Consider the following 23,376-nt stretch of genomic DNA (forward strand, 5'->3'; position numbering starts at 1 on the left):
GGAGAGTCACACTTCATTGTTTTTATAACACTTATACTTGATGGATTTTGATGCAATTATCTTTGAAGCAGTTCGAAGAAATCTATGACACACAGTGTGTAGTTCTGGACTATTAGGTTCCAGGAAGTCCATATATCAGAAATGAACTTATTCTGGACTATAGAAGAATTTCTAGTGATTAGATAAAAGCCAATATTCTTCAAGAATTTGGGAGATGGGTTTACTATCCCCGGAAGGAGTCCTTTCTACAGTTGTTCTTCCTACTTATAATCCACATAATTTCTCCACTTCACATGTCTCTCGTGCTCTCTCACTATGACCTATCTCTTGCTATTTCTGTTGTTGTTGTACACGAGTGGCTCAGGACAGACTACACCAGACCAAATGGTTCCAAGTGAGGTTTATTCAGGAGATAGGGCAAAGGTAGGGGCAAGAAGATAGTGGAAGAAGAAGAGGAAGAAGAGAGAGGTCAGGAGCTCTGCCTATTTATATGGGTGGTGATGTATCCTTTCACAGGTAAAGGTGGGAGGTAGCCTACTGGATTCTGGGAATGTATGGCAGTTGCCTTGGCAACAATGTGGGGGTCGCCTAGATGTGATGTCACTGGGTTCTGAACCTGACACCAACATACCTCCCTTTTTCTTATTATAAAGAGAAGAAAAAAGCCGATGGTGAAAGGGGAGTCAGGGTGCCATGTCTCTTAAACTGCTCCCTGCTCTGTAGGGGCAGAGTCCATTTTGGAGTGTAGCTGGCTTTCACCATTGGGGTCCACTTGGTAGATGTGTACATCAAGTTCCTCTGTGGACAGCGGCTGGTAATCCTGTAACAGGGACTGGTAGAGTCCAGTAACTGGATGACAACAGGAGAATGTTTAGCAACAGAGGGGTTCTGGATGTCCCAAACTCAGGGGTCCACCTGAGAAGCTGGTAAGAGAAATAACATGTTAATGTTAGTAGGTTAACTGGCTAGAAGAAGGAGCAGAGGAACTGCTGGGGAGCTTGGGTTTAGGTGAATTGGGGGAGCAAAGGAAGTAGAGGTTTCCAACTTAGTTAAAAGATCCCTTCCCAATAAAGGGACAGGACATGTAGGCACTACCAAAATGGAATGAGTGAGAGGTACTGAAAGGATTTTCACTCGCAGCTTGGGCAGATAACAGCAGACCAGACAATTCCACAAGGGGGGTTTATTAAGAGAGAGAGAGAGAGCAGAGAGGTAGAGGAGTAGAGGCCAGCCATGACCACGTGGAGAGAGGGGGAAAGAAAGGGGGGAAGGGAGAGGGAAGCCTGCAGGCAGGGATCAATGGAGTAAGAGAAGAACAAAAGAGAGAGGAGGAGGCAAGCAGCCCCTTTTATAGTGGGCAGGCCTACCTGGCCATTGCCAGGTAACTGTGAGGAGGAGCATACCTGGCTATTGCCAGGTAAATGTGGAGGTGGAGTTTAGACAGAATACTAACAGGTACACCTCTAAAAATGCAACTAAGTGTGTGTGGGGGTGTCTGGTGAGGAAGGTAAGGTTGTCCTCCTACCCTGACAATAGGAAAACACGAAGATGAAATGGGTCCCCAAAACTCCATCAGGATCAAGTAAGTGGCCCCAATGTCCAAGGGGAAGGCGATGGGTTGTACACATACCATGATAGCTACCCTGGACTCCCTGCTAGTGATAGGCACGGTCGGTTGAGAGACCTCAGCCCAATCAGTCATCTATAGCCAAGCCTAGGAGATCAGCTGGAGGGTTTTCTGGGTGTGATGTCCCTCTGTTCTGGGTGACATGAGGGCAATCGACATCCCAATGTCCCTTCTGATGGCACTTAGGACATGGTCCCCTTGGCTTGCTGGGGTTGGGTCAAGCCCTCGCCCAGTGACCTTGTTGACCACATTTATAGCAGGGGCCTGGTGGTTCCTAAGCCTTCAAAGACCAGGAGTCTGGGGTAGCAGCTAAGGCTGGTCAGATGGCCTTTGCCAGCATGTGGTATTTCTGTTTTCGGGCTTTCTCATCTCTCTCTGGTACACCTTGAGGGCCAGCACCAAGACTTCCGCCTGTGGAGTTGGGGGCCCCCTCTCCAATCGCCTAAGTTTAGCTTTTATGTTGGGGTAGCTCTGGGGGGGGGGGAGGAAGTAGGTCATCAGAAGTTGCCTACCTTCTGGGTTTTCAGGATCCAGATTGGTATACTGCAATAAAGCCTTTCTGAGGCGTTCTAAAAACTGAGAAGATGTTAGCATTCTGTCTAAACTCCACCCCCACAGTTACCCCATGGCTTCAGTTACCTGGCAACAGCCAGGTATGCCCCTCCCCACAGTTACGTGGCAACAGCCAGGTAGCCCTACCCACTATAAAAGGAGCTGCTTGCCCCCTCTCTCTCTTCCTCCCTTGCTTCTTCAGTTTGCCTCACCCCTTCTGCTTTCCCTTCCCCCTCTCTCCACATGCTCATGGCCGGCCTCTACTTCTCTACTCTCTTTCTCTCTCTCTCTGCCTCTACTACCCTCTTAACTCCCATCCCCATGCCCTGAATAAACTCTATTCTATACTATACTGGTGTGTGGCTGGTCCCACAGGGGGAAGAGATACCTCAGCATGGGCCTGCTGAGACACCCCCTTCCTCCATACACCTCCCCACACACACCCATTGAACATATTCTATATCTCTTTATCTTTTTATAAACACATCAGTTTTCATTATTCTCTTCCTTCTTCTGCATCACTATCCGGACCATGTCCACTCTGCTGCTTCTTTCTGTTCTGGACCCATCCAGGTGCCTCTGGATGGTTTCTCTCTCTTATTCACAATAAAAAAAAAAAATCCCAAGTCCAATAACAGAGCAGTTATATTGGCAGTTTCTTTACTGAGCTCCCTCAGATACACTGACAAGATTATAACTGATAAGGTAAAAATATAGATCAGAGGGATGCAGGAAGGTAGAACACCTTCACTGTAAACATAGTTAACAGCCTTGTTTGAGATGCCCAGAAAAATGTCTAGGGTAGGAATAAGGACTCGCACAAAGTAGAACATATCCAGGACTTAAGCCTGGTTCACTGCTATTTTAACAGAAAGTCCTCTGTATGAAAGAAATCTCTCTACCAGCAGCCTTTGAAGCAGATGTGCTAGAGTTCTTGCATCTGTGCTGGCAAGAGACTTCAACAAGATTCTGGGGTGAGGATCCTTTCCCTTCCTGTGTCCCCAGTTTCCCCCCTCTTTCTATCCTGCGTCAATATAGGGTAAATGGATGTTTAACTTCTTAAGAAGCTATGGGGTATGTGAATATTTGATTTCTAAGAACCCATCCAACTGTTTACAGAGTGTCCCTATTGTTTCCACTCCACAGGCACTGTCTGTGAGCTCCAGTTGTTCCAGCACTTACTCATATGTTGAGTTTTGTTTCATTTTGCTTTAAAAATTTCAGCCACTAGCCCTTTTGCCCAAGTGCCCTGGCTTGCACACACTTCAGAAATATCACAGACCCCACACTAAACATTTTATGAGATTGAGAGATTGAGCTAAGCACCAGCAGTCATCTCTCTCTGTTTCTTGATTGCAATACAGCGTGAGTGACCTCCTCATCGTCCTGCTACCATGACTTCATCATGCTGTGTTGCACCTTTAACATGTGCATCGAAATAACCCTTCCCTTGAATTTGCTGTTGTCAGATATATATAAAACCATGGAGACTATTCACTCCAGGAACAGCTGACATGATCCATGAAGACTGAGAAGACAGTAGGGTAGAGGATGGACTAAGAGTTCTCAAAGGTCATTAAAAGCATGAAGCAGGGCAGGAGAGATGGCTCAGTGGTTAAGAGCACTGACTGTTCTTCCAGAAGTCCTGAGTTCAATTCCCAGCAACCAACCACATGACTCACAACCATTTGTAATGGGATCTGATGCCCTCTTCTGGTGTGTCTGAAGACAGTGACAGTGGTGACAGTGTACTCATATACATAAAATAAATCTTTAAAAAACACAAAGCATGAAGCAAATTCAATTTTCTTTCATGATTGATTTGACTTTTCCCATCAAATTTCCACTGGGAGTAGAACATACTGAATTGACAAACAAATCCAAACAGCAGCAATACCTAATGAAAAGCAACCACACCCCAGTGACTTTTGAACAATAATGCCTGCTATTCACAAACCACTTCCACAGACCTCCTTTGTCAGTCAGATCTCAACTTGCCAAGACCCTTCTGACTCCTCATCTGCAGTCCACTCTCACCCGCTTCCCCGTCGTAGCCTCACACACATTCAGAGGAGAGAGTAAGGGAGAGAGTAGAGAGTTAGAACTGAGGCCTGAGGAAACGGGGAAGAAAGGAAATCACTGGGAAAGACAAAGGAATGAGCAAACGAGCCAGCTCAGTTAGACCGCCCAGGGTCATCTCTGGTGAGAGAGATCTACAAGTTCCTGTTTAATCATAGGCTGGGTGGTCATGAGGCAGAGAAGAAGAAAGCAGGTGGGGGCAAGGAGTCAATGAAAACATGGAATAAAAGGAAGCCATGGCTACTCCTAAAGTACAGAGATATACTCCATCCTTTTTACTGTATACTGCCAATATACGGGAGAAAACAGGCAGAAGGAAGACAAGTCTAGGCTGAACATGGCCAGCATACTAAACCAGACCCAGACCATGAGAGGAAAGAAGGGGAGGAAAAGCAACAAGAGAGGAGCCACTGGCCCAGGGAGGTGACCCAGGCCCAGAGACCAAGAGCAGCCAGATTGCTGAGTTACACTGCAGTCAGGCTGGGGAAGGAATTCAGAAGCCCAGCTCAGAGAGGCAGAGATTTAGAGGTGGGGTGAGCTTAAACTAAACAAAGTTCAGCATTCCAGCCTTTTGTTGATGATAAAGGGAGATGTAATCTCTTCTAAAACGTCCCCTGGCTGAAACTGGAGCTTCTGGAAGGCTGGGATGATGGTCAAAGGTCAGGAAGAGAGAGGAATGCAGCCTGTTTTGTTCTTTGCCCAGGTTCTATGGAACCTGGGGCTAGGAAAGTGCAGGCCGTTTTGGAACAGTCTAGGATACTAGGGCTCAGGCTGCTCAGAAATTCTTTCAGAAGCATCTAGGGCAGGTGTGTTTGGAGAAATATGCGGTCTTCAGTCCATTGGAAATCAGCAAGGGTAAAACAGAAGGTAAAGTTAGGGAGTTTAGGGGAAATTTGGGGCATACATTTAAAAACGTCCAGGACTATGGCCTGGTAGTTGGGGGGGGAGAGCTAGCCTAGCCTCAGGAATAGGCAGGCGGGGACATATGAGAACTTAATTGGAATCTTGTTGACCTGCACAAGGTGGGTCCAAGCTGACTTCCTGAAGCTTACATAATGTTATTTTTTTTTAAGTTTACAAAAAGAGATAAAAGTTTTAGATATCTTAGCATTACCATTGTTTGTAATCTGTACTGAAATCCACATGTAGAAAAGTGACTCATGCCTTTGAGTCATAGTAATAACTTAAGGACCCAATAATTCTGGATTAAAAGTATTAACACTCTTTCCAGAGGGCTGGATATATAGATTGGACAGAGATTTTTTTTAAAGCATAATTGAGAAGCACTTTTAAGTATATATTTGGACAACCGAAGGAATTTAAACATTTGAGCTTGTTATCACAAGTCTATGAATCATTGTTAAAACGCTGAACTTTTGAAGTCTTAGTATAACAATAGCCTAGAGAGGTAAAAATTTTTTGAAACATTTTAAACACATTTTGTGAGTTTTATCTCTTTCAGAGGGCAGTCAGTAAAGCAAATTGTCTTTCTCAGCTGGAGACAGCAGCTCTAAAAAGGGAGGCTTGATTTTACATGTAAAATGAACTGAGAAGCCAGCTGCAGCCTTGGAGAAGGAGCCTGGTACTCTTGTTAATCTGACAAAGCTACAGTTAGCCTAGCCATCAATGCCATCATAGGTCTAAGAAGGATAAGTTACAGCAGGAAGTATAATCCAAATGGCTTATGTATCAGCTAAAATGACAGAAACTAACTGCACATGGGTGGTTACCCTAGGCTCCCACGGTCTTGATGGCTTCATTGGATAGCATAAAATCTTTAACTGTTGCACGAAACGGCATCGGCTTTTGGCTGCCAGACCCAGAAGGTCTGAGAGATTTTCTTTGGAGAAGGAATCTAGGAAAACTGACCTCTCTATGACAAGACAGAATACAATAATTGCCCCAATAATGTCCACAGTTTAGGCATAGGTCCGGTGGGTCAGGAATAGGGCAGTTTTTCCCAGTGGTTAACACAATACAGGTTGAGTCTGGCAGACTAAATGGCTGGCAGACTAAATCAGACCATAAGAGAAGCCATCGACTAAGAAGGACAGCCTGGGCTGAGAGACCAAGAGCTAGGTGTAGCCAAAATGGCTGAGTCATATAGGAGTCAGGCTGGGGGACAGGCAGGTGAAAGCCCAGCCCCTGGAAGGGAGGGGTTTAGGGTAGGGGACAGGGTGAGAAGTGTAGGAAGGAGACCTGTCTTGGGTTTGGAATCTAACAAGGGGGAGAGGGTTGGGTCTGGGTGGCCGTTGCTAGGGGTAACTAGGGAAATAAGGTGAGTTGAACAATGTTAGGTAATTGATAAAATCTCTCTGCTGTCCAGCCATTCCTGGGGATCTTTACAATGGGGAGGGAAAAAAAGAATCTAGAAAAACAAGCTCTTTTTATTTTAGGAACCGAAGTGATTTAGGGAATTGTTATTGTTTAACCAAAATGGAGGTGTAAGGCTCCAGATGAGGCTTGGACCCCCCTCAAGTCCCAGGGACTGGTGCTCGCCCCAAATGACCACAGAAGTTGGCACTTGATGTAATCAAAGAGGCTTTACTAGGAACCAGCTCACTGGGACTCAGTCTCATACCTCCGCAAGAGGGAAGGAGAGAGTGAGCCCTGAATATCAAAATACACAGGTTTATAAAGACAAAAGCCACAGGCTGGGAGGGGGGCTGGGGAATAGGGGCTTCCTAGGAGGGAACGCTCTTGATTGTATTTCTTATTGGCACACACAGCTAGGAAACTGAGGAGTCAGGATGCTCCAGGCAGGAGCATTCTCTCTTATTGACACACACACAGCTGGGAAACTGAGGAGTCAGGATGTTCCAGGCAGGAGTGTTCGCTCTTATAGGCACACGCACAGCTGCAGTTTTCAGAAATATCTGGCATGTTCCTGCCTTGGGGCCCTTCCCCAGGAGTTCACAGTCCCATGTTATTCTGAGATACTGGTCAATTAAAAACTTTTTTCTTACAGAGGCACTTTATAAAATAGCATGTGTTAGATTTTTGCGCGCACCTTAGACAGATAACGCCAGACCAAACGGTTCCACAAGAAGGAGTTTATTCAGGGCAGAGGGAAGAAAGCAAGAGGAGAGAGAGCAGAGAAGTAGCAGAGTAGAGGCCAGCCATGACCACGTGGAGAGAGGGGGAAGGGAAGGGGTGAGGAAAGAGGGGGCAGAGAACCTGCAGGCAGGGATCAACAGAGCAAGAGAGAGAGGAGGGGGCAAGCAGCCCCTTTTATAGTGGGCAGGCCTACCTGCCTATTGCCAGGTAACTGTGGGGAGGAGCATACCTGGCTGCTGCCAAGTAACTGTGGAGATGGAGTTTAGACAGAATACTAACAGCATGCCTATAGCTAACAGGAGATGAAGAAGCAGCAGGCAGTAGGTAAGCCCAGTAACAGATAAGAGACACGTAATACACCGCAAGTTCGTAGGAATTCAGTCATTTCTGGGCCAGCTCTAAAATCCAAAACTTCTACAAAATGTCACATTTCCTCCAGCTAATTTCCCTGAGATCTAACTAGGACACAGGGTGGCTCTCCTCAGCCATCCCAGGGTTTGAGTTATAAAGAGCAGGCGCTCCACAAGAAAAGTAAATCCTTGCATTAGTTATCCACACTGTTTGAGATGTGGGACTGAATGCTCAGCTCCTATCTTCCTTTTTATCAGCAAATAGTAATTTAAAGCCATTTGCTGGGTTATGGTTTCTGGGCGGCAGCCTGCAGTCTATTAAAATTAATCCTGACAGAAGTCCCTCATAGCTTTCTCCAGGGCCGTCCAGGCCCCAGTTTATGGACAGGATGAACAGCCCACCCATCCCAGAGGATCTGGGAGAGGAAGCACATTAAAAATGGCTGCCTTCGTCTTTGTTTGCTCAGCTGCTTGAACAAACTAGAACTGGGGGAAATGGGATTAATTAAGGGGCAGTTGCCCATGGGGAGAAAAATATAAGGACTCTGGTGAGAAAAATTTTCAACTAAGTAAGTTTCAATTGTAAGTTGGAGGAAAGGGCCCCTTTCCCCCTTCAGAGCTACACATGGTTGAGTGTTGGTTAGTGAGGACTTGCTCATTCCAGCCCACCAGCATGCTTTATGGACAGTATGGGAAGAGATAGTTTGAGGGGAAGAATTGCCAAATGTATGCTTTTTTGAATTTTCATTTAATTTTACTTTTTAATGAGAAAGTCTAAGGATGATTTTTAGTTAAAGAACATGGCCATTTATGGATACTAAATGTTGGTAAGACTTTTTTTCTCTGAATAAACTCAAAAGAGAAATGAAAATATCGTTGATCACGCCCATGCCCTGATCTTTAGTACAGATCCTGTAGGCATTCCAGCTCTGCTCCCAGACCTCAAGTCATAAAGTCCTAAGGAAGATTTCAAATGCCTTCTCCTTCCTTTGCCTTATTTTTCTTCCTTCTCTTTGACTCTTTGGCTGAAATTCCACCAATAAAAAGGCAATTTGGTTAACAAAGGCCTTTAGAGCCTTCTGGAAAGGTTGTGAGTGTCAATCATCTGCATAGGAACTACCAAGCGGTCTGTTCATAAAAGGTCAGTTAAAAGAGTAGAATTTAAGAGGAGAGAAAATGGAGAGGATTTTGAGCACTTTGAGGAGGACAAACCAGGGAGAGGAGAGAGAGGGAGAGAGAGAGGGAGAGAGAGAGAGAGAGAGAGAGAGAGAGAGAGAGAGAGAGAGAGAGAGAGAGAGAATATGAATGCGAGAATGCATCATATCACAATGCAGAGTTGATGGTAGCAGGATGACCCCAGGGGTTCTCACCTTGAGGATTGAGGAGCAGGCAGGCAAACAGAAGGAGATAGTAAGAGACAAAGCTTTGCTTAGGAGTCATTCAAGTTGCTTGCTGGGATACAGGGAGGACCCTTCTATTTAAGGTCCGCATTGACTAGTTTGTTATTGTTGTTGGCTCAGTACTTAAGAGCACTGGCTGTGCCTCCAAAGGACCCAGCTTGCTCTCCAGTGCTCAGACAACAACCAGCAAACATCTATAACTCCAGTTCCAGGGATCCCATGCCATCTTCTGAACTCTTTAGGCACCAGGCAAGCATGCACATACATAATACATACATACATACATACATACATACATACATACATACATACATGCAGGCAGGCAAAACACTCATACACATAAAACAAATAAATCTAAAAAAGTATTTACATAAATAAATAAATAAATAAGCAAGCGCTGAAATGAATTATACTGGAGTAAAGGTGCTAGTTTGCCAAGTCTCTATGGCAAGAAGCTTCAGCCTTCCTCCCAGTCGCAGAGAGGCTGTGGTCTCTTTAGTGATAGATGGGTACTTACCATGGTCACAGCTATCACTCTTTTTTTTTTTTTTTTTGGTTTTTCGAGACAGGGTTTCTCTGTGTAGCCCTGGCTGTCCTGGAACTCACTCTGTAGACCAGGCTGGCCTCGAACTCAGAAATCTGCCTGCCTCTGCCTCCCAAGTGCTGGGATTAGAGGTGTGTGCCACCACTGCCCGGCATAAGTTTTTATATATCACTGACATGCATGCTGGAAATTGATCTTGAGTTCAGCACACATTCCCAACCACATCGCCACCTTTCCTGCTCACATCTGTTACTCTGTGGCTGGAGATCAGAGGCTAGTGAAATAAAGACACTGGTGATCCACCACCTAGAGCAGGAGAAAACAGACTACTCTGTTATCTCATCAGACCTGGCCAGAATCCTGTTTGGTCACCCTCACACGAAAAAGAAAAGTTCTCAACAGTGCCAACCAAAGGTTGAAAACAAGGAGGAGCCTATGAAGTATATAGGCAGGAGAGTTGTTCAGGAAACAAAACAAAAAGAAAAAAAAATCCAACAGAAAACAAACAACAATCCACTAAATGGGAGAGACATGACACAAGGTAATCCAGATAGGAGACAGAAGGCAGCCCTGAGAAAGTCTGTCCATGACAGGCCAGAAGATGGCTCAGTGGGAAAAGACACTTGAGTCTAAGCCTGGTGGCCTGAGTTTAATCTCTGGGACCCACATATAGATGGAATGAGAGAACCAATTCTACAGCAGTCCTCCGACACCCATACCCAGACGGATGGACAGATGGGCAGAGAGAAAGGGAGAGGGAGAGGGAGAGGAGCGAGACTACAACAGGGCAGAAACAATCTACACCTAGTACTTCAGGGGAAAGGGTCTGCATACCACTTGGTATCAATTAAGTCCGTGAATTACTCTCAGCCTACGTTTCTTCCCTTTTAGAGGAGGGTGTGGAGCCATCTTCTAACAGGCCTCCCAATGCTCAAACTGCACACTTCTAAGATTGCTAATGTTACAATACATTCTTTGGCAACATCTGCATCTATTTAAGCTCATAAACGTTGAGAAGAAATACTCAGTATGTTTTAAAACCAGGAAGCAGGTATCTCCTTTAAAGAAACACTCCTCCAGAGCTGATGAAGTTCCAGGTTTATCAGCTTTGTCATACTCCCATGGTCATCCGTGTCTTACGGGACTGGATAATGTTTTCCATCACCTAGAATTCTTGAGCGTAATTTAATTTTCATATCTGGTAGATGACAGCTTTGAGTAGTTAAAGATTACTTATAGGGTTAAAAATTCTAAATTTGTCAAAATATCAGACGACAAGCAAATTATAATAGATACTATGGGAGAGATGCCACTTTGGGCCAAAGAGAGAAGTCCTTTTGAAGGAATAAACAGTTTTTTGATAAGAAAGGAAAGAGTTAACAGGATCCAAGGGTTGCAATTTGTGGTTCTCTGGACACATCCAATCTCCAGATGAAAGCACAGTGTTGTATAAAGTTGAATGTTGGACAATTACTCAGCGGCTATTGAACGTGCATTGTTCGGAAGGAAGAGTATCAGCTCTGGAACCACAGGACCGAGTTCTCAGCACAGAGGAGGTGTATGTACCCCAGAGAGACAGAAGGCAGGGAGTAAAGGACAAAGCCAGAAGATAGAGGATGAGGAAGAAGGGGTAGGGAACAAGGGAGAGGGTGGAGGGTATTTGTCTCTGGAGGACAAAGGACAGCCTCAGGATAGAGAGGTGGCAGATGTGGTGCGAAGGAAAATGGCAGTTTTTATAAAGGCACAACAGGAAACCCTGTGTTAGAATGAAGTATTTAATTTTTAAAAAACATTTTATTGAATCTTTGTGAATTTCACATCCATCCACCCCAGTTCTGTTCATCTCCCCTTCTGTTCATACCCACCCTCTGCCCTTGCAACCTCCTCCCAAAAGAAAATAAAAAATAAAAATAAAAATTAAACCAAAACAACAACAAGCATCTCACTGTGGAAGCTGTAGTGACTCACAGCACCGTAGTAGACCATTCTGTCCACACATCTTTGCGTGCAAATGTCCACTGCAATGAATCATTGGTCTGGTTTGAGGCCTCTGACTTCTGCTACACTATCAATATTGGACTGTCACCAGGACTCTTCTTGGATATGCTGTTGTTGCCCTGTGTCATGGAGATCCTGCAGCTTTGGATCTGCAAGATCACCCACTTCATGTACTCCAACCATTCATAGATGAGGCAGATGCTGGGGAGGGCCCATTCAAAGTCCTGAATCTGGGCCTGGGTGGTAGCTGAGTTGGTCAGCCTTCCAGCTCTCCAGCACCCACACCACCAGGTTGAGCTCTCCAACACTGCCCCTGCTAGCTCACCCAATGCTACAGCTGGCAAGGAGGCAGAGCCAGCCCTTGTTCTCTCATACCTTTGGGGCTGGCTTTCCTACATCTATGCTACTAGAGTCAGCTCTACTGTGCTGCCCGGAGGAGGCACCGAGTCCACTCTCCCCTGTGCTGCAGGTGGTGAGGGGTAGGACCAGCTGGCCTGCTCTCAGGAGGAGGTGGGTTTTGGGGGTGGGTACAGCTCTTTTGCCTGCCACAGGTGTTGAGGAGCAAAGTAGGGCACCTTCCCTCACCCACACCACTAGGAGGCAAATAGGGGAGGGGCCAGATGTCCTGCACTCACCCTTGGGCCCAGCTCACTTGTGAATCCTTGAATCCTGTGGGCATCTATACTGGGACATGTGTAAACTGTTTTCTTTTTTTGAGAGACTGTAATATCATGGAAACTAGATTATCAGCACAATACTTATACTTGTTACAGAAAGGTGATCTTTCCTTCAAAAAAATCTCAAAGTTTGATAAAGCTTCTGTGTTTTAAAAACTATCAATGCAGGCGGGGAGGGGGCTGGAGAGATGGCTCAGTGGTTAAGAGCACTAACTGCTCTTCTAGAGGTTCTGAGTTCAATTCCCAGCAGCCACATGGTGGCTCATCATCACCTGTAATGATCATCCAATGCCATCTTCCAGTGTGGCTAAAGACAGCGACAGTATACCCACATACATGAAATTAATTAATTAATTAAAAAAAAACTATCAACGGGCCAGTGAAATCAGCAGGTAAAGGGACTTGCCACACAAGTCTAACAAACTGAATTCAATCCCAGGACCATACAACTTTGTGGTGATATCCAGGATGTATACCCTCTCCCCCAATAATAATGATAAATACTTTAACTTTTTAAAAAAATCATTGCAAATGCCCCAATCTATGGTGTACATAAAACATATGTAATACCAGCACTCCAACAACATGGTGGAAGACAAAGGTAGTAGAGGTTCCTGAGGCTTTCAAGCCAGCTAGCCCAAGCTGATCACCTTAGAGCAGAAACAAAAGAGACCCGGCTTCAACAAGGTAGAAGGTGAAAACTGAAACCTGTCCTTTGACATCCACACCCATGCCATGACACGTGTGTTCTCTCTCTCTCTCTCTCTCTCTCTCTCTCTCTCTCTCTCTCTCTCTCTCTCCTCTCTGTCTCCCTTTCTGCTTCCTTCTCCTGGTTTAACATACATGGTTTAATATATATAAAGACATATAGTATAACATAATACATATATATTTAGATAAACATATAGTAAATAACTTTATTTACTCTATCATACTAAAATCATCACAATGGTTTCAATGTGTAGGACTAGCCCTCCTCCAGATTATAAACTTTGTAAAGATTATATTTTAGTAGCACCTGTAGAAACTGAATTTTAATTCCTTTTCTGCCTTTCCAAGCCCATTCATAAGTAGAGTCTCAGACTTTGGAGGGCAGCACCAGTTTCCTTGCCTTATAATCGGGCAACTAAGCTTCTGTTCAAATGCCCAGTCTCACCATTTTTGAACAATCAGTGTGTTTGCAACCAGCTCAATGACCTACTGGTACCATTTATAAAACTTGCTTCAACACTCTACTCGGGAACAAAAGCTATTTTTAAAATTTCAAAGGAAGGTGGGATCATTATTACTGTGGAAACATTCTCTTTATTACCAGGTCTGATATTTTATATTTCATATGGTTGATTTGGTGAAAAGTAAAAACAAAACAACAACAAGAAACCCCGTTTCAACTTGAGATAACCCTAATTTTCTTTTCCCCAGCTCTCTAAAAATTTTAAAAATAGATTTGTGAGTACCATAAAGATCTTTTATTTTAGGGTAGGGCTACAAAATGATCAGCTAAGTTGTTTTCAGTCTGAGTACATTTTGTTTAGGAGGTGGCAAGTTAAAAGGAAAAGAGAGAATTAAAATATTTGTGAGATGTCATTAATCTCCAGAAAGAGCCCAGGACAGCCGCCCACTCCCAGCCCGCCCCTCCTCAGCTCTCATTTCAGAACTAACCCAGTTTTCTGTTATTTGGCTCAGAAAAGTCTTAAATCTGTAACAAGAGACTGACTTCCTGTTCTCAAGAGTGTGCCTGCCAACAAAAACATTTACAAGAAAAGCCTCAGGGCCAAAAAATTGCCTTCTAATTATTTCTCCGCACACCCCCACCCTAATTCAGGAAGGTGAATGCTGTAAACGCTGTATCTTAAAACTCTGAAGTATGTGTTGAAAAATTAAGAGAAAGCCCACAAGAGCTGTTAGCTGCTTGCTTATATTTTATTGCATTCAAATTACATCAGTTTTATGGCCCTTGGGCACAAATTATGTTTTTTTTAAATAATATTTTATTCAGAATTCCACAAAGATTATACTTATATAGTTATCAAAATACCCAATGGAAGTTGTATTCCTATTAGCTTCCCAACTGAGGAAGCAGCAACCTTGACAGCCTGAAGCGGCCCTGAGCTCTTGCCAGATGATGGAGCATGTCCTAGGCTGGACTGACAGGGCTGGGGCTGGGTGTTGTGGTGGTCCGTCCATCGTCTAGTGTGAGCCCCAGCAGGGTCAGTGTCCTGGCAGCCAGCCCCCTTGTAAGAATGCACAGACTGGGTAATCAGTGTGAGCATGCAGAGGACCTAGAACAGGGAGGATTGGAGAGTAGATGTTACCTGACCACATGGCTTATGACAAAGCTACTGTCATCAGGTGCCAGTCCAGGCGAATGGGCCACAATAACAGGACTGAGAGCACAGAAATAAACTCAAGCCTTGAGCCAGCTGAGGTTCAAGAAGTGTGCAAGGGAAAGGCAATGCCAACAGCTGTGTTAGACAGTCAGCTACCTACATGCAAAAGGAGAGAGAGATTGGAGGTGGGGAGAAGGGAGAAAAGAAGAACCAGGATGCAGGAAGAAAAGAAAAATAAACAAGAACAAAAACAAAAACAGAAAAACAAGAAACAGGCCCTACCTTGAGTACTTTAACACATCACACCAGGTGTTAGCTAATTTTGCCTCTTGAATTACTCCAAGGTTTCATTCAGCAGAGATATCTTGTTCTAATCCCCTTGTTTCTGACCTCTCCTTCTAGAAACATACCTCAGTCTCCTCTTTTCTTCTCTAACAGAATCCACAGGGTTAATTCTCATCTTCAGGTCTGAGGAAAAGAAGGCTTTTCACCTGCCTGCTTTCTTGACATCTCCTCTTACTAAGAGTTGGGTGTGGCTTGTTCCCTAAAAGTTTATTTGCTGGAATCTCCGGTGCCCAGCATGGTGATTTGGAGAGATCTGGGATACTTGGAGAAGGGAAGCCCAATGGAAGGTGGTTACATCATTGAGAAACCCACCTGTACAAGTGATTGACACATTCCTGTAGGATTGTTTAGTTCTCAGGAGAGCAGACATTAAAGGAGTGGGGCTAGCCCTAGAATCTCCCTGACTTCCTGTTGTGTCTTGTGATATCTTCCTCTCCCACATGCCTCACCATGTTATCATACAGCCATGATAGATTCCAACAAAGTGCTGCCTCACTGAACAGCAAGTAGTGGTCTCAGTGGTACTCACTCCTTCTGAGTTCCCTTCTTTCCTATCAGCTGGGGAGGCCCTTCTGGGCCCTGGAAGAACACCTTCCAAGTGCAAATTCTTGAGATCAACCATCCAAGGGCAGTATCCTGAAGGAGATTTTCTTGCTGTTTTTTTTTGAAAGACAAGTCTGCCAAAAGAAAGAAGAAACTCTTCATGTACTCCATTCCTCATTGGAAATGTCGACAGGGGGGTCAGGAGGTCATGCCCATATCGTATTGGTAGGTTTCAGTGAACACAAATTTCCACAGAACAAATTAGACCTTGTGCGCTGAAAGATTTAAAGCTTGCACACTGTCAGGGCTGACAATTCTTCTTTGAGGAATTTAACCTGAGAAAACAATTAGGGGAATGCCCAAGGACGTGTGCAGAAGATGAATTGCTTAAGAAAGAGTAAAGACAACCTTTAAAATTCTGGTGTGACAGCAAAGGTTAATCGAATCATGGTGCTTGAATGAAATAGAATCCAGTGAATTATATATACTTTTTTTTTTTTTTAATGGTTGAGCTGGAGAGAGGGCTCAACAGTTAAGAGCACTTGCTGCTCAATTATAAGGAGCTGAGCCCAGCACTCACATCAGGCAACTCATGGCTAATTCCAGTTCCAAGAAACCGGATGCCCTCTTCTGGCCTCTGCAGGTGCCTGCACACACATGTACATATACTAACACACAACCACACACACACACACACACACACACACACACACACACACACACAAATCTTTTTACAAAGCTACAATGGTCCAAGGGTTAGGGATTTGGCTCAGTTGACAGACTATTGCCTAGCATGCACAAAGCCCTGGGCTCCATCCGCAACACTGCATAAATGGGCATGGAGGTGTACGCCTGTAATCCTCGCACTGAGAGACAGAGGTAGGAGGATCAGAAGTTCAAAGTTATCTCTGGCTACACGACAGTTTAAGGCTACTTTAGGATACATGAGACTCTGTCTCAAAAAAAGAAGAAATATAATGTGAAGGTTCTATATGACATGTGCACATAAACTTTAATTACAAGAAGCGAAAATACTTATGAAAAATATATCAGTGGCAGCTGTTAAATGCATACTACTACTACTCTAAGATCTGTCCAAGGACTAGCTCAGTCGTTCTTCACAATAGCTCTGCTGGGAAGCAATAGCCTCTGTCCTGTTTTACATGGGCTCTGGCAGGTCACATGACTTGCATAGGCACACCCTTAGGGAGTACACTTAGGCAATTAGACCTGAGAGTCTATATCCCTCAAAATCATGTGATTCTATTTCAAAAATGAAACAAATGTTATATGTGCTTGTGTGTTTTTGAGAAAGCTAGGGAGAACTGAAATGCAAGGTGCCATAATAAAGTTCATTGCTTTTTTTGAAGCCTTCAAATTTACTGTTGTTCTTCATTCTGGTGAAGTAAATTTGATGTATTGCCATTAGAATCCTGCACCCTGCTCCTACACAATTCTCATGCTCTTGTTGGGAACTGTGGACTCATGAACGCCATGGCGTATGTGGAGTTAAGAGGAGAACTGTCTGAAGTCAGCTCTCTCTTTCCACTTTGTCTTTGAGGCAGGGTCTCTCTCTCTCTCTCTCTCTCTCTCTCTCTCTCTCTCTCTCTGCTTGCTGTATGCTCCCACCCAACTGTCTGGCCTGAAAGCTTCCAGATGATTTTCCCATCTCTCTGCATCTCTTTTCTCCATACAAGTGCTGGAATACAGATGCAAGTCACCAGGGACCCAACATAGGTCATCACACTTACTTACTTAGCAAGTGCCTTTACTGGCAAAGCCACTTTGCTGGCCCTCCCTAGATGTGATTTTAACCAAGAATCTAAACAGCTTTTCTCAGTTTTTCAGTCTGCACGCAGTGAGGCTTCTCTCTGTAACAGTCTTCCTGGATAGTTTAGTCATTAGAATGCATTGCATGTTGATCTATGAAAACCATAAAGGCCTTGATAGCAGAACGATCCCTTAAACATATCAGTCTGCCTGTTTCTCTGACAGCTTCCCTACCTTCTTCTTCTTCATGCTTGTTTTAAAAGAGAAAAACAGTGGAATATGGGAGCTGCTTGTGGATGGTTTCTATTGCCACCTTTGATCTCATTAAAACTGACTGTCTTTAAATTGTTGCTTTTCACTTTTTTTTTTTTTTTGGTTTTTCAAGACAGGGTTTCTCTGTGTAGTCCTGGCTGTCCTGGAACTCACTCTGTAGACCAGGCTGGCCTCAAACTCAGAAATCCGCCTGCCTCTGCCTCCCAAGTACTGGGATTAAAGGCGTGAGCCACCACTGCCCGGCTGCTTTTCACTTTTAATTCCCTTCCAGACCAGTATCTTCAGGGACACCGGCTTCCGGGGATAAGCCACTCCTCCCTGTGTGGCCAGCTTTCCTATCTGCTATCCTGATGATGGCCTCTGTTGGAGACACTCCTTGTGTTCCAGAGGGCAGAGTTCTGCCAGCTCCAGGACCACACAGGGGCCAGCAATGCTTTAAAACAAACCTCCAGAGTGACAGCAGTGACTGGCCAGGCCTGTGCCAGCCTCCAGCATGAACTTACCTCAGCCTCGAAAGTCACTGTGACTGTGCACATCAGAGAAGGAGACATCCTTCACAGAGCTTCGCGGCTCACAGAAGGTCCGTTAGCCAGAGTTTAAACATAAATTTGGCTACAAAAGTACACATTTTGGGTAAAAGCTCAGGTGGTAAAGTTTTGCTGTGCAGCTCTGAGGATCTGAGGTGGATCTCCTGGAATCCATGTTAAACAAAGAAAAAGAGAAAGGTGGGGGGAGGAGAAGGAAAGGAAAGAGAAGACAAGAGAAGACAAAGAGAAGAAAAGAGAAGAAAAGAAACTGAGTGGAGTAGCATGCACTTGTTATCCCAGCTCTGGAGTTGGGCATGGTGTGAAGAGAGGATCCCTGGGTCTCTCTGGGAGCAAATCTGGCCTACCAGCCATGTCCCGGGCCAATGAGAGATTCTCTCTCTCACAAAACAATAAGGCAGATGGTACCTGAAGAAGGATACTTGATACTTTTCTCTGTTTGTGTGTGTAACATATGTCTGTACATACACACATTTGTATCCACACATATGCACATGTGTGTACACATGTGTACATACACACATGTGCATACACATACTTATACATACACAGACACACATGCATATATGCACATAGACACACACAAACATCTATTAATCCACCTATATTTGTGTGCATGCATGAATGCGTGTGCGTGTGCACGCACAAACACACACAAACACACACATCCCTTTTTTTTTCACTTTATCACCATTCAAAGTGATTTAATCAATGGAACTTTGTTTGATTGCCTTTTTTCAAACTGGATGAAGTAAGGGAGGCTGTGAAGGGGAATTTCAAATTACTTATTTTTTATTTTTACATGTATATATGTGCACATCAGATCCCCTAAAACTAGAGTTACGGGCAGTTGAAGCTGCCATGTGGATGCAGGGAACAGACTCCAGGTCCCTGTAAGAACAGCAGTTATTCTTAACTGCTGAATAATCTCTCCCGGACTAGAAGGTTATTTTTAAAAGGAAGATTTCATTCTTTTGTGATCATGAATATATCTTACTCTTTTCAGAAGGTATGATAACAAAATGTATTTCAGGATTTGAAAAGAAATACAATCTTATACCTCACCACTCTCCTATGAACCAACTGATGAAAGACCACCGGCATATGACCTTGACACCCATTCCAGAGCCTGTCCTGCTGAGTGTCTATCCCTTCTACATAGTCATGGATGAAACAGAAAAGAGACACTACTAGAACAAAATAGAATTTATTAAATATACGTTATGTGGGTTTTAATATCAAAGTAGAGTGTGCGTGAATGGACTCCTCATCCATTTAACAAAAATATCAATTGTTACTAAACATGAAATGATTAAATGCCACAACATACAAAATTCTTTTTTGAGTGAGAAAGAAAAGAATCACAGCTTGAATAAATATAGTGATCTCAGCTGGTCCAATCAAGGCATAAGGCACACATTAAAACGAGGGATTAGTGAGTCAGAATGCAGCTACTCTGGCACACACACAAATCGCTGAACATGGCTCCCACAACCCGACACACATTCTCCTCACTGGAGGAGAGAGCACTGCATGCCGGGAATCTTTCCTTCCAGGTTCAAGTTTTTCCAGGTGTGCATGCTACTTGTGCACAGGCTTCTCTGTGTGGGAGAAATACTGCTGCTAATACTTTATGGGTAAACAAAACCTTTATGCTGTAACAAAAAGGACATTTTAAACTAATGTCCTTTTCCCTCCAAACCAAAATCGAGTAAAACAGAAAATTGACTATGAAAACTGGACTTCAGCATCCATGGAAAACAAACAATGGCTGTGAGTAGCAGGGTCTGAAATACGACCTCATGTACCAGCCCTTGCCTGGTCGCTGTCGCTGTCTTCAGTTGCCTGAGATTCCCATTCTAGGTTACATCATGTCTTCGAGGAAGCAGTCACCACCCTCTCCAGACTTTTAAGTCACAGGCTTCCAGGGCCTTTGGGCATCTGCAAGAGGCATATGTCTCTGAGTGTCTAAGTCAGCGTTTTCTTTGAGGTTAACTCCAGGACTCTTGTGTACGGGGTGTAACTCCTGGAAGGCATCGTGATTTCACGAGTCCTGCCTGTTGGGCTGAGAAATGAGAAAAAAAGGAAAATGAGATAAAACTCTTCATATGTTTCATATTGTAAGAACTCAGCACTGAAAACTAAGAATGGGATGATTAATAATGGCACTGCAGATTTCACAGAAACACTATAAATGGAATTTGCCATGGACTGAATATTTGTGTCCCTGCAAATTCAGAACTGAAATCCCCTCCCCCACTCCTCTCCCAGCTAGGGTAATGGTGTGAGAAAGTGATGAGGCCTTGAGGATGGAGCCCCCATGAGTAGGATTAGTCCTTCCACGAAAGCTCAGAGACCTTCAAGAGAGGACAGAGGAAAGACAGCTGTCTCTGAGCCAGAAAACAGGTTCTAACCAGATGCTGAATCTGTTGGTGCATTCATCTTGGACTTCTCAGCCTCCTGCATGAGAATAAATTTGCTTGATCTTTAGCATCTAGATTATTTTATCCAAATATATAACTAAATTTTCCAGACTCCTTTGCAATTAGGTGGGCCATGTTACTAACGGGCAGAAATAATTCATACCATTTGAGGTTTAAATGGTACAACCATATATATTATCTTATATGTTCACCTTCTCTCTTTTATGTAAGGGCTTGGGTAGGGAAGGTAGGTCCAAGAGGTCTCCAAAACTCAAGGAAGTCACTGGTGGAAGAATCCTAGAATCCTGAATGAAGGACAAACTCTACCTGCCTCGCACTGTGATATGGAAATATAGAGGTGAGCCATTGAGGCTTGAAGGTATCATAGTTACATTTCACCCCAACAATACAATGATTGAACACACAGGAAGCAGACTAGTTTACTTCCTTGCCACTAACTTCCCATGTCCAGTTATTCACAAAGTGGTATGGACTATATCAGAAGGGTATGGGCAGGGGTATCAGATCTTAAACATTGCCTGTCTCCCCTAGGGGACAGTTATGTAGTAATTTATTTCAAGATTAAAATCTTCCATCTTGGAGGGAAGCTTATTAGACATAGGATGTGAGGAAGGAGGTGAAACCATGTAATGTTTGAAGGAGAGGTGAACATTCTATCCCTTTGAGGTAGTTCCGTAAGCTCAAGAAGTAAACAACTCAAAGGCTTCAGGAAGTCCCTGAAACTGACCAGATCCAATCATTCCTCAAGGATATATAAGCAGTAAAGACAGATGATAGACACTCACAGATCAGCTAAACTTCCCGAGAGAAGCAGGAACCAAAGCCGGGAGTATGGTGAATGCATTTAATTTGAGCACTCAGGAGGAAGAGATAGGCAGATCTTTCTGCAAGTTCAAGGCCAGTCTAGTCTACATAGCAAGTTCCAGATCAGCCAGAGCTATACACCAAAATTCTGTCTCAAAACAATGTAAAACAAAAACAAAAAGAAGGGGAGGAGAAGAAGACCAGGCTAGTTGCAGGAAAGGGGTTCAGACCAACTGATCTACCAAGAAATGACATTTTCCAACCTGATGAGCTACCTGTAGGCTGTGCAGTGTGCTCCAGCTTTCTAGCTTGAACGAGCTGTTATCTCTGCTTGGGTGAGCTTTTGCTGATATAACTGTCTTCAAATCATTTCTGCTCCTGTAAGTAACCCCAATAAAACTCACTGGTTCACTAAGTTGTACTTTGATGGTATTCTTCCTTTGGTCTGTCATTGGTCCCTTATCTTGGAGAGTAGACATTTGCTCACACCTCCACAGGTACAGTGCCACACAGTAGAAGTCCATTAAGTTTTTTTCCCATACATTCTATTCCCCAGGCACACTGAAAACGACTGTTGCCCAGGCTCTGACACACCAGTGGCAGTGTCCCCTATTGCTAGGTCTGATTTCTCTGAGGGTGAAGACCATGTCTCACTCATCTTTGTGACATCAGCAACTCACAAAGGCTGAGCTTGTAACTTGTGGTCCACACAGACATAAGGATGGACACCAGAGTGAGTCTGAGGAGGGGGTGGTTTCCAGTGTCACTGAGCACAGACAGGAATCCCTTGAGGGGGGTGGCACTTCAGGAAGTCCCTGGTGATCTGGATAAGCAGGTTAGAGAACTAGCGGGGGCAGAAACCAGATGGCCTTGTGTGCCAACTCCTATGAAAATTCCATACAACAGAAATGGTCTCCAGTGACAATATCCTAAAATCTCATAAAATGCAGAAATATTTATAAAGGTGAACCTTCTGGGTTTCAAAAACAGGCACTCACATCCCAACCTTTCAAAAATGCAGGGGAGTGGGACATTTTATTAAGCTGATCACTAAATGCATTAGGACTTCAAAAGCATAAGTCATTTCAATCACAGAACTGAAATCTGCCTGTTTGCTGAAACACAACTGAGGTCCTGCTAGCCTTTTATGAATCCACAGAGGAGCAGTTTCCCTGGAGGCTGAGGGCACCAACTGAACCAAAAACAAACAAACAAACAAAAAACAAATAGAAAGAAAAAACACCAAAGCTTTGACAAAAGTTTACTTTATATTTTGATCTCTACGACAGAAACATGAAAATACAAGCCTTTGAAGTACTTACTACGTGCAGAGTACTAATAGCCATGGGAATATCTGCCACAAAATTGTACCTAGTAAGACATAATAGGGGGTGGGGGTGGGGGTGCTGAACAGATGGCTCCGAGATTAAGAGCACTAACTGCTCTTCCAGAGGTCCTGAGTTCAATTTTCAGCAACCACATGGTGGCTCACAACCATCAGTAATGGGATCTGATGCCCTCTTCTGGTGTGTCTAAAGACAGCAACAGTGGACTCATATAAATAAAATAAATAAATATTTTTTTAAAAAAGATATAACTGAGGGGATTTGAGAAATGGCTCAGCAGTTAAGAGTACTTGCTGCTCTTGTAGAGGACCCAGGCTCAGTTCCCATCACCTACATGGTGACTTACAGCCAGTAACTACAGTTCCAGGGAATCTGATGCCCTCTTCTGGCCACAGGTACCAAGCATGAATGTGGTACACACATATGCAGGCAAGATATAAACAAAACAAAATAAAATACAATAAAATAAAATAAAATAAAATAAAATAAAATAGCCGGGCAGTGGTGGCGCACGCCTTTAATCCCAGCACTTGGGAGGTAGAGGCAGGTGGATTTCTGAGTTCGAGAGTTCAAGGCTAGCCTGGTCTACAGAGTGAGTTCCAGGACAGCCAGGGCTACACAGAGAAACCCTGTCTCGAAAAAACTAAATAAAATAAAATAAAATAAAATAAAATAAAATAAAATAAAATAAA

At 44.0% G+C, this 23,376-nt stretch overlaps 1 protein-coding gene across 1 annotated transcript in view; it reads right to left on the reverse strand.

Annotated features, from left to right (window-relative positions):
• Nucleotides 1–19,281: 19,281 nt before the first annotated feature.
• The window catches only part of Myzap (myocardial zonula adherens protein), an 87,248-nt gene continuing 83,153 nt past the window's right edge, over nucleotides 19,282–23,376 (reverse strand). The window contains exon 13 of the mRNA XM_028771385.1: nucleotides 19,282–20,155. Within this exon, the coding sequence (XP_028627218.1) occupies nucleotides 20,059–20,155 (97 nt within the window). The 3' untranslated portion in view covers nucleotides 19,282–20,058. The remainder of the gene's footprint in view (nucleotides 20,156–23,376) is intronic.

Source organism: Grammomys surdaster, unplaced genomic scaffold, assembly GCF_004785775.1.
Source record: "Grammomys surdaster isolate TR1022 unplaced genomic scaffold, NIH_TR_1.0 206, whole genome shotgun sequence".
NCBI classification, from domain to species: domain Eukaryota; kingdom Metazoa; phylum Chordata; class Mammalia; order Rodentia; family Muridae; genus Grammomys; species Grammomys surdaster.